At 42.5% G+C, this 16,130-nt stretch overlaps 1 protein-coding gene across 4 annotated transcripts in view; it reads right to left on the bottom strand.

Moving 5' to 3' along the window:
- LAMA2 (laminin subunit alpha 2) overlaps positions 1-16,130 on the bottom strand; it is a 1,405,743-nt gene that overhangs the window by 960,918 nt on the left and 428,695 nt on the right. For all 4 annotated transcript variants that reach the window (XM_082249565.1, XM_082249566.1, XM_082249567.1 and 1 more), the window contains exon 5: positions 3,769-3,948. In XM_082249565.1, the coding sequence (XP_082105691.1) occupies positions 3,769-3,948 (180 nt within the window). The remainder of the gene's footprint in view (positions 1-3,768; positions 3,949-16,130) is intronic.

Genomic DNA, 16,130 nt, shown 5'->3' with positions numbered 1-16,130 from the left:
AGATTTGAGACAGAATAGGAGCCGAAGCGAAAGCAGACTTGAGGGCCTTGAATGCTTGAATGGCAGCAGGCATCCAATTGTGGGAAACACTGCCCCTCTTGGTCAGATCTGAGATAGGTTCAGCCAAAGAGGAAAAGTTACTAATAAATTTCCGATAGTAGTAAACCCAAGGAAAAGCTGAACGGAGACCACTGGTCGAGGCCATTGTAGAACACCTGAAACCTTCTGAGGGTCCATGGAGAACCCTTCAGCAGAAATGATGTAGCCCAAGAAGGCACATTTCTCAAGTTTGCAGAGAAGCCCATTCTCATGTAACCGTTGCTGCACTTGTCTGACATCCAGGTGGTGTGATTCAATGGAGTCAAAGTAAATCAAGATGTTATCCAAATAGAGTACTACGCATTGCTGCAACATATCATGAAAGACATCGTTGATGAACTCCTGGAAGATGAACAAGCCAAAGGGCATAACCAGAGATTCATAATGACCGGTTCTGGCATTAAACGCGGCCTTCCACCCATCACCCTCCTTGATCCTTATGAGGTTATACGCGGCCCTTATATCAAGCTTCATAAAGACTGTTGCTCCCTTGAGGCAGTTAAACAATTCAGTAATCAACAGAATCGGGTATACATTCTTGACCGTGATGGGATTGAGACCCCTAAAATCAATGCAAGGTCTCAACTCATCCCCTTTTTCTTTACGAAGAAAAAAATGGCACCCGCTGGAGAAGTGGACTTGCGATTATTTCCCCAGGAAAATGCATCCACAATGTACTCCTCCATGGCCTTATTCTCCACAACAGAAAGTGGATAAACCCTGCCACGAGGGGGAATGGCACCAGGTTGCAAATATAAAGCACAATCATACAGATGATGAGGAGGAAGAGTACCAGCACTCACCTTGTCAAATACATCTTGATACTCACAATATTCAGTAGGCAACACTGAATCCGAGGAGGTACAAAGTACCTTAACAGGCCCATGGATACAACAGAGCAACACTGTGGAGACCAAAAAAGGATTTCAACCAACTGCCAATCAAACGTCAGATTGTGTTTCTGAAGCCAAGGGTACCCCAAAACAACAGAGTAGTGCAGTGACAAAATAACCTGGAAACAGGTCGACTCCCTGTGAAGAGCCCCTATCGCCATATCAACTGGAACAGTCTCGTGGGTAACCTGTGCCAGCTGCAGGGGTCTTCCATCAATCGCCTCGGTGACCAGTGGAGAAACATGAGGCTGCAAAGGTATGGAATTTGCAGCAGCAAATGTACTGTCAATAAAATAACCGCTAGTGGTTACTCAGGCTGGAGTCTACCAATGCCTGAGTAACCACCTAACCCCCCTGCCCAGGAGAGGACAACTGTAATTAGTGGTTTATATTTACAGGAAACCGGGAATGAGGAAATTCCACCTAAGATCTGCCCCCGACAGGACCTTAGGTGCGAGCGTTTCCCGGACGGGTTGGACAAGATTTCAGGAAATGCCCACCATGACCGCAATACAGGCACCGGCACTCCCTCCTCCTAAAGGCCTGCTTAGCCTTGAAAAGGCGAGGGAACCCCAGCTGCATAGGTTCACAGCCAGATGCACCATCACCAGGAGGTGTGGGAGGTTAGGGAGAAATGGGTGGGAAAGAAAACGTAGGAGCCAATCTGGTAGGAGCCCTCCGCAGGCTCTCCCTAAATGATGGTCTCTCCCTGAGCCTGGTATTGATCAAAATCAGGAAAGAAATGAGAGCCTCAAGCTTGTCAGGGAGATCCTTGGCCACAATCTCATCCTTCAATGCATCAGAGAGACCATGAGAGAAGACAGCCATCAGAGCCTCAATATTCCAGCCAACCTCTGCTGCCAGGGTATGAAATTCAATGGCATACTTGGCAACGGTTCATATACCTGTTGAATGGACAGGAGCTGCTTAGCAGAAGAGACAGAACAAGAAGGCACATTGAATACCCTATGAAAAGAGGCAACAAAACTCATGTAATTGAGTATCACAGGATTATTATTCTCCCATAAGGGATTCACCCAGGCCAAGGCCTTGTCCGAGAGCAATGCGATTAAGAAGCCCACCTTGGATCTATCAGAAGGAAACTCCTGAGGAACCATCTCATAGTAAATGCCCACTTGGTTTAGGAAGCCACGACACTGACTCGGCTCACCCCCATAGCGCTGTGGAAGGGGGGCTGAACCAGTCATCCCTCTGGTAACAACCACTCCAGCTGCAACTGCAGGAGCAAGAGTGGCAACAGGAGCTCTACAGGGTTATGGTGTAGAGGGACCACTGACACCCAAAGACCATTTTTTCCGTACCTGTTACTTCTATCCAAAGTCTGGGAAAGAGACACCAGAATTTATCCAAAAAATCTCTAATCTTGTTCTGAGTGCATAAAATAAAGAAAGTTTGAATGGAAAATTTCATTTTTTTTTTTGCTTTAAAACGTCATTATTTCTGCAGCAGGCTCTATACACTGTACATATGTGCCACATTACAGGCAGACTAAGGGGACCCCCCCCCCAGGCACTATATTTTATAAGAATTTTTCATTTTTGTTATTTCCCATTTTTATGATTCTCTTTTAAGTGTTATTAAATCACTAACAAAACAATAGATATCTGCGCTCGGTAAATACAGTGAATAGTAATGTAGGCAGACAGCACCAATGAGTCTGATCATACACACATAAATGAACAATAAAACTTAGTTCATCGATGTGATGCAAAGAACTGTAAAGGAAAAGTCCCCACACCTTTGAACAGGTGAACAGAGAAGCCAACCACCACATGTGAAATTGAGTCACAGATCTAGCAGAACCCTGAAGCAAGGAGCCTTTTTATACCTCTGAGGTGAAGCTGGCTGGTTTCATTCACTGCCTTTGGATTGGAAGTCCACCTGACTGTGATTCTGGAGTACCGCTTTATCTGGATTATCCACTACACTTGTGGTCCATCAGCATTGCGGATATCACCTGCTTTATTTATATGCCCTATTGACCTCTCTATAATTTGAGGGTCTATACGATCTGGTAAGCAGGATTGATTCTTCCATCACCGTGGTGACATGTGTTTCCAGGTCACAGAGTCGGTGTGGGGACTTTTCCTTTACAGTTCTTTGATTCACATCTATGAACTTTGTTAAATTTTATTGGTTTAATTATTTGGTGCTGCATCCTTTTGTTTTATTAGTAAATCACTGCTCATTTAAAAAATTATGTTTTTTACAAACTTTTTTTTCATTGATACATGTCCTCAGGGCAGTATCCGAACTCCCATAACCATTGTATGCCCAATTACTTTCATATAAACCTTCAAAAGGGGCACTTTCGATTTTTCCAATAGGGTCGTTATTCAGTTCCGAACATTTGAGTTCTGCCGCATACCGAACAGGGGGTCATTTGGCCCATCTTTAATGGTCTTCCTTAGCCAGAAGACTCTTGTCTGGTTCTTGCTATTTTAAATGGTTTCTTTATTATAATAAAGTTCTCTACTGAGCACAAACAACTACATAAGATATATTCATTGAACTTCCATTGTAGGAAACAAATTTGAAAAAGCTAGGAAATGTATTACTGGATGCCTCTACAAGTGTAGATAAAAGCATGGACACAGTATAAAGTATAAAACACAAGCATTCTCATAAAGTTTTATGTCAACACCTTTACCTTCCCATATTGCCACATGGATAGTTAGGGCTTGCATAGGCCATTAAATCAAATTAGGTACATTTTTATTTACCCAAACTTTTAACAAATTTCAGGATCACCTACCCTCCTTGTAACTATGGGATCTGTATCTTCTTGATCACTGTGAGCCAACATCATTAAATCGGCATTTAGAGTCCGGACCCGTTGTAATCTCAGTCGAATGTAACGAGCTGATGTAAATTCCAACAGTGTTGGTGTATGATCCTCAGCACTTGGTCTTCCATTAATTAGGGAGGTGTGTATCTATAACCAACAAAAAAAGTTATACAAATGAAGTTGTTTCAACTGAAAATATTCTATAGCAAATAGAAATAAAAGTATACTAAGCTCTGCCTTTTTCTTTTTTTTTTATCAAACAGATTTAGCAAAGGTAAATTAGATATTCAAATCAAATTCTTCCTACAATGGGATTTTAACTTTTTTTTAAGTGTATTTGAATTGTAGCTATAGGATGCAGTGCCCTCTAACTGAATGTTAAATTGCCAAACATCTACTTGAAAGGACACAGTGGACTTTATAACTTTGAAAGGATATTATAGAATACTTGTGTTTTTCCATTAGCTCCAACAGAAGATCTCCCAATCCCCTTTCTTGGCTATAAAACATCCAGTTCAACCATACCTTGGAATATATCAACAATAAAATAATATATTTTGGGTGGACTTTTTGTAAAAACTTACAATATAACTGATCAACTGACAATCAATCAAATTTGTACTGTAGTTTGAGCTCTTGGGATACAAACTGAGTTCTGTCTGGTTTCTAATCTACTTTTGTTTTCCTATAAGGGTCAAAATACACATGAAACTAAAATCTTATCTAAAAATTTGTATAGTGCATGAACAAGCACTTTGAAATAAAAACAGGTCCATTCAAGATAGGCAAAACATAAAGAAATCACAATATGTTTGTGGTAAACCTAAATAAAATATGGGACAACAATATTACAAATGGATGTAACAGATAGTATTGGCTTCTTTCTTTTGTACGTTTATCTATTATCCTCATCTGCTGTTTATCTTTGCCTCTAGTTCCTCCTGTTTTGAATTGTATTGTAACTGTATTGTCTTCCCTCACATTGTAAAGCGCTGCGCAAACTGTTGGCGCTATATAAATCCTGTATAATAATAATCAAGATAAATTACAAAGAGATGTCACATTGTTTAATGAAGTATTAGCTAATTCCACAAATCTTCCTAAAAACAAACACTCTAAATTTTTTTTTTTTTCATGGCACAAACATCACAGCTAATAAACATTTGACTGTTTCTGTGAATTCAAGGAAAAAACACAAGCTTGTTTCTAGGGTATTGTTAATGAGTACAGATTTACTTCAAATGCCATGTTTTATATTTCCGGTGAAATGTCATGGACTGCTCTTGTCACACTCTTCCTAACTCTTTCATTCCCCAAAGAGTTTGGGGAAATGTCAGCCTAATGAACTGTTTAGCAAATATTGTTGTGTCAATGACAACCATCCCCTTCAGCTCCCTTCTTAATGGGACCTTGGTTTAACATTATCCCTTTACTTGCCTGTATCACCTTTGTGTTATATATGCATGTTTGAATGATAAATTGCAACGGCTCTCAATGTTATTTTTGCACACTGTTAAAAATGACTCCATCTGGTGTTTCTGACTAAAGCAGTACAAGGATTGGTTTTTAAAGGTTTTCCTTATATACTTGTCTACTACAAAGCAAATATCTTTAATTCTGCAGCTTTAAGCTAAGTTTACCATGAAACTATTGGGGTTGATTTCCTAAAACTGGAGAGTGAAAAATCTACTGCAGCTGTGCATGGTAGCCAATCTGCTTCTAGCGTCAGCTTGTTCAATTAAGCTTTGACAAAAAAAAAACCTGCAAGCTGATTGCTGGTTTCTATGCAGAGCTGCACCAAATTTTGCACTCCCCAGTTTTAGGAAATGAATCCCTATGTACAGGAGCAGCATGGATTACATCATGCATTTCCATCTACACAAACTAAGCATCAATGCTGATTTAAAATTTGAACTAGGACATTTTCAAGGGCACATTTAATCTTGCTTGAGGTGAAGAGGTTATTGACTTCTGATGGAAGTTTGGACCTTATGGGACTCCTTACCATTCCGATGCATGCATTCTAGTACTACTAATGCTTTTGCCTTGTGTGAGTGAATATATGAAGTTTTTTTTTTTTTTTTTTTTAAATGCTAGTTTTTAACTATATTACTCTATGCAAGCTGTTCTCTCTTTCTTTGGTTTGTTTATGGGAAAGCTCATGAATATCTTGTGCAACAAACATACAGACTGGTGTGGTGAAAACCGTGAAACAAACCTTTATGCAACGTAAGACCATTCAACACATGATGGTCATCTAATTTTGGTAAAATTCTGGTGCATGTATAATGTTGAGCACTGGGTGCTATCTGGAATAAATAACTATCACCAAGTGTTGATGGTGGGAGACTTATTCCTCTTTTTTTCCCATTTCAGATTTATTGATTAAAATATATTTTTTGATTTTCTTTGGCCATCTATGGACACTGTGATATGGTGATTTGTTATTCTATGTTCAAAATTATTATTTTTTTGCCTTTAACCACTTAAGGAACAGAGGATTTGGCTGCTCAATGACCAGGCCCTATTTTGTAATTCGTTACTGCATTAATTTAATGGACAATTGCAGGGTTGTGCGACGCTGTACCCAAAAGAAATTGACGTCCTTTTATTCCCACAAATAGAGCTTTGTTTTGGTGGTATTTGATCACCTGTGCGATTTTATTTTTTGGGCTATAAACAAAAAAAGAGCAACAATTTTGAAAAAATTACAAAAATTTTTACATTCTTTTATATGAAATTCTCAAAAAAATGTAAAAATCTAAATGTTTAACATTTTAGGCCAATTTGTTTTCTGCTACATATTTTTGGTAAAAAAAATCACAATAAGTGCATTTTGATTGGTTTGCGCAAAAGTTATTGCGTTTACTAACTACGGTAAAGATCTATGTCATTTTTATTGTTTTTTTTTTTTTTTTACTAGTAATGGCGGCGATCTGCGATTTTTTTTTTTTTTTTTTTTTTTTGCTGGACTGCGACATTGCAGCTGACAGATAAGACCTCTAACTGACATTGACACTTTTAGGGGTACCAGTGACATGACTACCGTAATCAGTGCTAAAAATATGCACTGTTACTGTAAAAATGACACTGGCAGGGAAGGGGTTATCATTACTGGTGATCAGTGGGTTAAATGTGTCCCTAGGGGCATGATTCTAACTGTCAGGGGGCGTGGCTTGTGCAGTAATCACAGAGACAAATGCGATCCTATATAGCAGTATCACATAGCCTCTGTGATTACTTCAGGGAGAATGACAGACGGCTGTGTTTACATCAGCTGTCTGTCTTTCTCTCTCTGCTGCGGGAGATTGCGGGTGGCCATTGGAGCCGCCGGTCACACGCACTGGCTCCCCAGCTAACGAGCGGGAGCGTGCTCACCCCCTAGAGTCTCCTGAGCGAGCGACGTAACATAGCGTCGCTTTGCCCAGGGGCGGCTGCCTGCCACAGTAAAACTGCGGCGGGCGGTCGTTATGTGGTAAAATGGTATTACTCAAAAGCAAAACTTTATTATATTGCAGCATACCAATTCTTAGATGTGATGGCTGCATTCATTTTCTTTTTTAGACTTTCTTCTATTTACATTTGGTTATCCAGCCAGTAAGTCTGGTGGTTTTTTAAAAGAACAAGCTGTCCAGCAGAATGTATCAGTTACAGAGATCGAACCAATTCACACTAGATGGGGTGCTTACAATGTTCAGCTTTTGTTTATGTAAAGCCCTTATCCCAAAAGGAAAAATAAAATGTTTTGCTTTAACTGTTTATAAAGTACTAGACATTAAGCCCATTAAATTAACGGGCGCTAGAACATATGGCTGACTGAGCGGCTCTAGCTTATCTCTTTTTTTTCTAACAACGCGAGAGCCGCATGACATAGCCAGCTCTGCACATAGCGTCCCTGTTGCCCTAGCAACAGAGACACGCGCAGAGCTGACCGAGCGGCTCTTGCCGCCACTTCAAGAGTTTTGGCCTGCCGCCCACCCGACTGGGGTGTATGTAGGACATGGTACAGGGGAATGCGGGGCTGCGGACATGGTACAGGGGAATGCGGGGCTGCGGACATGGTAGGGGGGAATGCGGGGTTGCGGACATGGTAGAGGAGAATGCGGGGCTGCGGACATGGTACAGGGGAATGCGGGGCTGCGGACATGGTACAGGGGAATGCGGGGTTGCGGACATGGTACAGGAGAATGCGGGGCTGCGGACATGGTACAGGGGAATGCGGGGCTGCGGGCATGGTAGAGGAGAATGCGGGGCTGCTGGCATGGTAGAGGAGAATGCGGGGCTGCGGGCATGGTAGAGGAGAATGCGGGGCTGTGCGCATGGTACGGGGGAACGCGGGGCTGCGCGCATGGTACAGGGGAATGCGGGGCTGCGCGCATGGTACAGGGGAATGCGGGGCTGCGCGCATGGTACAGGGGAATGTGGGGCTGTGCGCATGGTACAGGGGAATTGATATAATATATATATATATATAATATTTTCTTTAATTTATTATTTTTTTAATTTTTATTATGATTATTATTTACTATACATAGGAGCTGCTTTTAATGAATTTGGCCACTGTCCTGTCGGATATTGCCTCCCCGCCTCTTCTCAGTCAGCTGTTCTTCCCGCCGAAAAAATGCATCTGAGGGACTATGCACACGTAATAATGACGTCAACCCCAGCTGAGCTGAGCAGTCAGCTGGAGTGACGTCATTTACCACGCATGACCAGTCCGTCAGATGGATTTTTTAAAGGGAGGAATAATCAGACAGGAGCCCCTGTCAGACGTGAAGTATTTTTAGACAGGAGCCGCGCGGTCTTCTCCATACCGGAGCCCCTGTCAGACGTGAGGTATTATCAGACAGGAGCCGCGCGGTCTTCTCCATACCGGAGCCCCTGTCAGATGAAATGTTCAACGTGAGGTATTATCCGACAGGAGCCGCGATCTTCTCGATACAGGACACCCTGTCAGATAGACACAGAAGCCGCGGTCTTCTCCGTACCAGAGCAGCGGTCTTCTCAGCCACCTACGTAGGTTTCCTTCCACAGCCAATACAGTACTGAGGCGGATGTTGAAAGGTGGGCGGGGATCCGCTCATATGCACGCCCACCCAGCGCCGGCCGGTGTTCTCTGCGTCCCTGTTCGTGCGGCACATGCGCAGTAGCGCAGTTTCACGGACACAGGGACGGACGCAGGGACACTTGGCTTTTATTAATATAGATTAGCTGGATTTTGAGTTCAATTTCTTAGTGTCTGCTAGTACATCTAACATTCCTCTCCCCCCCAGACTGACCTTTTATTTATTTTTTGCGTTAACATCTGAGCAGCTGATGTAAAAGATCTAAAAGCTAACATAAAGATAAAGTATTGTCTACAAAGATTAATAGAATGTCAACACAGAATGCACAAAAATGTTTTAAAACCATAAGCCCACATCTCAGGGATGAGGAAGTTGTTATGAAGATATAAAAATGACAGAGACATATTTCAGAAACTAAAGCCAGACATATAGCACAGTATGGCACTAGAGAAAATGTAAGCAGTTTGGCCAGCAATGTAAGAAGGAGAGGCAAAGCACATTTGTTTATTGTGAAATAAATATTACAGTGTATTATGTTAGACTTCTCCAAATTTCCACTGGCGCACTCCTAAACCCCATCCTATTTATGCAACTCCTGACTCCTGACAGTACTACCCTTCCCCTAGACCTTCTATTTGTTATTAATTGTGGGTTGAAAGGTTACACAGTGTTCCAACCTGATGTTGGCTCAGTGTCACAAGTTATGGGACATGGGTAGGTGTATTGGGGTGGAGGAACTTGACTGGCCTGCACAGAGTCATGACCTCAACCCAATAGAACACCTTTGGGATGATTTAGAGCAGAGACTGCAAGCCAGGCCCTCTTGTCCAACTTCAGTGCCTGACTCCACAAATGCACTTCTGGAAGAATGGTCAAACATTCCCATAGACACACTCCTAAACCTTGTGGACAGCCTCCACCAGAAGACTTGAAGCTGGTATAGCCCGCAAAGGGTGGGCCAAGTCAATATTGAATCCTAAAAGCTAAGATTGGGATAAGAATAAAGTTCATGTGCGTGTAAAGGAAGGCATCCCATTACTTTTGGTAATATAGTGTATGTATATGTGTGTGTGTGTGTGTGTGTGTGTGTATATACATATATATATACATACTGCTCAAAAAAATGAAGGGAAAACTTTTTAATCAGAGTATAGCATCAAGTCAATTACATTCCTGGGATATTGATCTGGTCAGTTAAGTGGTAGAGGGAGTTGTTAATCAGTTTCAGCTGCTTTGGTGTTATTGAAATTAACAACAGGTTCACTAGATGGGCAACAATGAGATCACCTCCAAAACAGGAATGGTTTTACATGGCGGAGGCAACTGACATTTTTGCTCCCTACTCATCTTTTTGACTGTTTTTCACTAGTTTTGCATTTGGCTAGGGTTAGTGTCACTACTGGTAGCATGAGACGATACTGTGACCCTATAGAGGTTGCACATGCAGTCCAACTCCTCCAGGATGGCACATCAATATGTGCCATTGCCAGAAGGTTTGCTGGGTCTCCAAGCAGAGTCTCAAGAGCATGGAGGAGAATCCAGGAGACAGGTAGTTACTCTAGGGGAACTGGACAGGGCCATAGATGGTCCTTAGCCCATCAGCAGGATCGGTATCTGCTCTTTTGTGCAAGGAGGAACAGGATGAGCACTGCCAGAGCCCTACAAAATGGCCTCCAGCAGGCCACTGGTGTGAATGTCTCTGACTAACCAATCAAAAAAAGAATTTCTGAGTATGGCCTAAGGGACTGACATCCTCTAGTGGGCCCTGTGTTCACTGCTCCACACTGTGGAGCTCAAATTTCATTTACCATTGAACATCAGAATTTTCAGGTCCGCCACTGGCACCCTGTGCTTTTCATAGATGAGAGCAGGTTCACCCTGAGCACATGTGACAGACATGAAAGGGTCTAGAGAAGCTGTGGAGAATGTTGTGCTGCCTGTAACATCGTTCAGCATGACTGGTTTGGTGATGGGTCAGTGATGGTCTGGGGAGGCATATCCAGGGATAGAGACAGACCTCTATGGGCTAGACAATGGCATCCTGACTGCCATTAGGTATCGGGATGAAATACTTGGACCCATTGTCAGACCCTACACTAGTGCAGTGGGTCCTGGGTTCACAACAATGCCCGGCCTCATGTAGCGAGAGTATGCAGCCAGTTCCTGGAGAATGAAGGGACTGATAACATTGAATGGTACCCACATTCGCCTGGCCTAAATCCAATAAAACACCTCTGGGATATTATGTTTCGGTATATCCAATGCTGCCAGGTTGCACCTAAATCTGTTCAGGAGCTCAGTGATGCCCTGGTCCAGATCTGGGAGGAAAAACCCCAGGACACCATCCGCGTCGTCTCATTAGGAGCATGCCCTGACATTGTCAGGCAAGCACGTGGCAACCATTCAAATTACTGAGTACCATTTTGAGTTGCTGAAATGAAATTTCAGCAAAATAAACCAGTCAGCTGCATAATTTTTTTCACTTTGATTTTCAGGGTAACTTTGAATTCAGCCCTCTGTAGGTTGATAGTTTTAATTTCCATCAAACAATGTGGCATCCTTTCCTCCCTAACACATTACCCAGTCCATATCAGTATAGTTATCCAGAGTGATATTTTCCCCCATTGAGGTCTGATGTTTTTTCAAAGTGTTCCCTTAATTTTTTTGAGCAGTGTGTTTATGTGTGTCTGTATAAAGTATATATATGTATGTGTGTATGTGAAGGGACATGAAAAAATGAAGAACAGCTGCTACACAGCAACAAAACTTACACACACTGACTGTGAATTAAATGGGTGCTACACATCACAGTTCATAGTAATGTAGCACTAAACAGCACAGTGACTCTTGAGGGGTAAACTCCTCTTTGCAGCACATCACATTTAAATTCACTGTATTGTAGCAGTGGCATGGTGACTTCCCTCCCTCCCTCCACGGCTCTCTTTGGCTCTCCTGTCCCACCGGGAGACCCAAGTGACCAGCTGGCATATCCGCTGACTAGCCGGACAGCTGAAAAAAAAAGCTGAGATTGGCTGTGATCCCTTGTTATAGTAAACTGGAAGCAATGACATTACATCACTGCCGGTTTACTCGGAAACTATCTGAGCCAATTTTTGAAAATCTAAAACATTCAGAAACGCCAATCTTTATGTTTTGAATGTTTTTAATTGCAGAGGAGAGATGTGGGGTCTTAAAGACCCCTACCTGGATCCCAGATCTCTCCATAAAGAGGATCTAAATATTACAGTGCATTATGTTAGACTTCTCCAAATTTCCACTGGCGCACTCCTAAACCCCATCCTATTTATGCAACTCATGACCCCTGACAATACTACCCTTCCCCTAGACCTTCTATTTGTTATTAATTGTGGGTTGAAAGGTTACACAGTGTTCCAACCTGATGTTGGCTCAAGGCCCGTACACACGTACCGATCGTCGGCATACAAACGTCGGTGGACGAAGGATCTGCCGATTGTACGCGTGTTAGTATGGTGCCTCCGACAGATGTCTGCGCACAATCCGCGGACAAAAGTCTTTCGTGCAAACATGAAAATATTTGTATGCCGACACCAGAACGGACGATTGTTCGCCTGTCAGTACACAATTCGGCTGACAGACCGCAGATTTGCAAGACTGGGCATGCTCAGAAAATAGAAAACACAGGGAAAGTTAACCATTACATGACATCACTTCTGCAGTCGGCGGACAAAATTCTTGTGCTGTCCTTGTGCTGTCTTTGCACTTTTCAGCAGACACCGACATCCCGGGGAGAAAAGAGGAACATTTGTAAGCCGACCATCGGTACGTGTGTACGGGGCTTAAGTGTCACAAGTTATGGGACATGGGTAGGTGTATTGGGGTGGAGGAACTTGACTGGCCTGCACAGAGTCATGACCTCAACCCAATGGAACCCCTTTGGGATGATTTAGAGCAGAGAATGCAAGCCAGGCCCTCTTGTCCAACTTCAGTGCCTGACTCCACAAATGCACTTCTGGAAGAATGGTCAAACATTCCCATAGACACACTCCTAAACCTTGTGGACAGCCTCCACCAGAAGACTTGAAGCTGGTATAGCCCGCAAAGGGTGGGCCAAGTCAATATTGAATCCTAAAAGCTAAGATTGGGATAAGAATAAAGTTCATGTGCGTGTAAAGGAAGGCATCCCATTACTTTTGGTAATATAGTGTATGTATATGTGTGTGTGTGTGTGTGTATATACATATATATATACATACTGCTCAAAAAAATGAAGGGAAAACTTTTTAATCAGAGTATAGCATCAAGTCAATTACATTCCTGGGATATTGATCTGGTCAGTTAAGTGGTAGAGGGAGTTGTTAATCAGTTTCATCTGCTTTGGTGTTATTGAAATTAACAACAGGTTCACTAGATGGGCAACAATGAGATCACCTCCAAAACAGGAATGGTTTTACATGGCGGAGGCAACTGACATTTTTGCTCCCTACTCATCTTTTTGACTGTTTTTCACTAGTTTTGCATTTGGATAGGGTTAGTGTCACTACTGGTAGCATGAGACGATAATGTGACCCTATAGAGGTTGCACATGCAGTCCAACTCCTCCAGGATGGCACATCAATATGTGCCATTGCCAGAAGGTTTGCTGGGTCTCCAAGCAGAGTCTCAAGAGCATGGAGGAGAATCCAAGAGACAGGTAGTTACTCTAGGGGAACTGGACAGGGCCATAGATGGTCCTTAGCCCATCAGCAGGATCGGTATCTGCTCTTTTGTGCAAGGAGGAACAGGATGAGCACTGCCAGAGCCCTACAAAATGGCCTCCAGCAGGCCACTGGTGTGAATGTCTCTGACTAACCAATCAAAAAAAGAATTTCTGAGTATGGCCTAAGGGACTGATATCCTCTAGTGGGCCCTGTGTTCACTGCTCCACACTGTGGAGCTCAAATTTCATTTACCATTGAACACCAGAATTTTCAGGTCCGCCACTGGCACCCTGTGCTTTTCATAGATGAGAGCAGGTTCACCCTGAGCACATGTGACAGACATGAAAGGGTCTAGAGAAGCTGTGGAGAATGTTGTGCTGCCTGTAACATCGTTCAGCATGACTGGTTTGGTGGTGGGTCAGTGATGGTCTGGGGAGGCATATCCAGGCATAGAGACAGACCTCTATGGGCTAGACAATGGCATCCTGACTGCCATTAGTTATCGGGATGAAATACTTGGACCCATTGTCAGACCCTACACTAGTGCAGTGGGTCCTGGGTTCACGACAATGCCCGGCCTCATGTAGCGAGAGTATGCAGCCAGTTCCTGGAGAATGAAGGGACTGATAACATTGAATGGTACCCACATTCGCCTGGCCTAAATCGAATAAAACACCTCTGGAATATTATGTTTCGGTATATCCAATGCTGCCAGGTTGCACCTCAATCTGTTCAGGAGCTCAGTGATGCCCTGGTCCAGATCTGGGAGGAAAAACCCCAGGACACCATCCGCGTCGTCTCATTAGGAGCATGCCCTGACATTGTCAGGCAAGCACGTGGCAACCATTCAAATTACTGAGTACCATTTTGAGTTGCTGAAATGAAATTTCAGCAAAATAAACCAGCCAGCTGCATCATTTTTTCACTTTGATTTTCAGGGTAACTTTGAATTCAGCCCTCTGTAGGTTGATAGTTTTAATTTCCATCAAAAAATGTGGCATCCTTTCCTCCCTAACACATTACCCAGTCCATATCAGTATAGTTATCCAGAGTGATATTTTTCCCCATTGAGGTCTGATGTGTTTTCAAAGTGTTCCCTTAATTTTTTTGAGCAGTGTGTTTATGTGTGTCTGTATAAAGTATATATATGTATGTGTGTCTGTATACAGTATATATGTATGTGTGTGTATGTGAAGAGAAATGAAGAAACGAAGAACAGCTGCTACACAGCAACAGAAGTTGTTGCTTACACACACTGACTGTGAATTAAATGGGTGCTACACATCACAGTTCATAGTAATGTAGCACTAAACAGCACAGTGACTCTTGAGGGGTAAACTCCTCTTTGCAGCACATCACATTTAAATTCACTGTATTGTAGCAGTGGCATGGTGACTTCCCTCCCTCCCTCCACGGCTCTCTTTGGCTCTCCTGTCCCACCGGGAGACCCAAGTGACCAGCTGGCATATCCGCTGACTAGCCGGACAGCTGAAAAAAAAAAGATGAGATTGGCTGTGATCCCTTGTTTGTTATAGTAAACTGGAAGCAATGACATTACATCACTGCCGGTTTACTCGGAGACTATCTGCGCCAATTTTTGAAAATCTAAAACATTCAGGAACACCAATCTTCATGTTTTGAATGTTTTTAATTGCAGAGGAGAGATGTGGGGTCTTAAAGACCCCTACCTGGATCCCAGATCTCTCCATAAAGAGGATCTGTTACACGCCTATTGCTGTCAGAAGGATGTTTACATTCCATGTGACAGAAATAAAAGTGTTAAAAAAAGTGTAGAAATAAAAAAGAAAAGAAATGAATAATTAAAAAAGAAAAAAAAATTAAGTGCCCTGTCCTCCCGTGCTTGTCACATAGGCGAACGCTTCGGTCCCGTACACGTGCAAACAGCGATCGCCCCACACATGAGCTATCACCATGAATGTCAGATCATGGGCAGTAATTCTAGCACCAGACCTCGTCTGTAAATCTGGTGACCTGTAAAGGTTTTTAAAGTGTGGCCTATGGATAGTAAATTTGACTTCGTTTGTCGCCGTTGCACAAGGGTGCGCAATCCTAAAGTGTGACATTTTTGGCATCTATTTACTCAGCATACCTTCATCTTTTATATTTTACAAAAAAAAGTTAGGTTATGTATTGTGTTTAATTGCATTATAATTCAAAAAAGTGTATTATGTCCCAAAAAAATTGCGTTTGAAAATCCATTGTGCAAATACCGTGTGACATAAAAAATTGCAAAAATGTTATTGTCTAGGGACTCTTCTGCTTTAAAAATCTAGATAATGTTTGGGGATTCTAAGTAATTTTCTAGCAAAAAAGACTAATTGTTACATGATGTGAACAAAAAGTGCCAGAAAAGGCCAGGACTGGAAATAGTTAAACATTTGCACACCATAGTGTTTTGAATGTACATTTGAACATGAGTTAGCTTATGCTCCTTGACAGTTAAATATATTACATTATATTTCAGAGAATTTCAAGAGTCATGAGAACATGTTTTCACCTACAATTGTCTATCATGTTTTCTGTGCTCTGTCCTGGTGCTGCGGCACTATCACTGCACCAAATT

This window comes from Pelophylax lessonae, assembly GCF_965119305.1.
Source record: "Pelophylax lessonae genome assembly, chromosome: 3".
In the NCBI taxonomy this organism is placed as follows: domain Eukaryota; kingdom Metazoa; phylum Chordata; class Amphibia; order Anura; family Ranidae; genus Pelophylax; species Pelophylax lessonae.
This window is presented reverse-complemented; position numbering and strand designations above follow the sequence as displayed.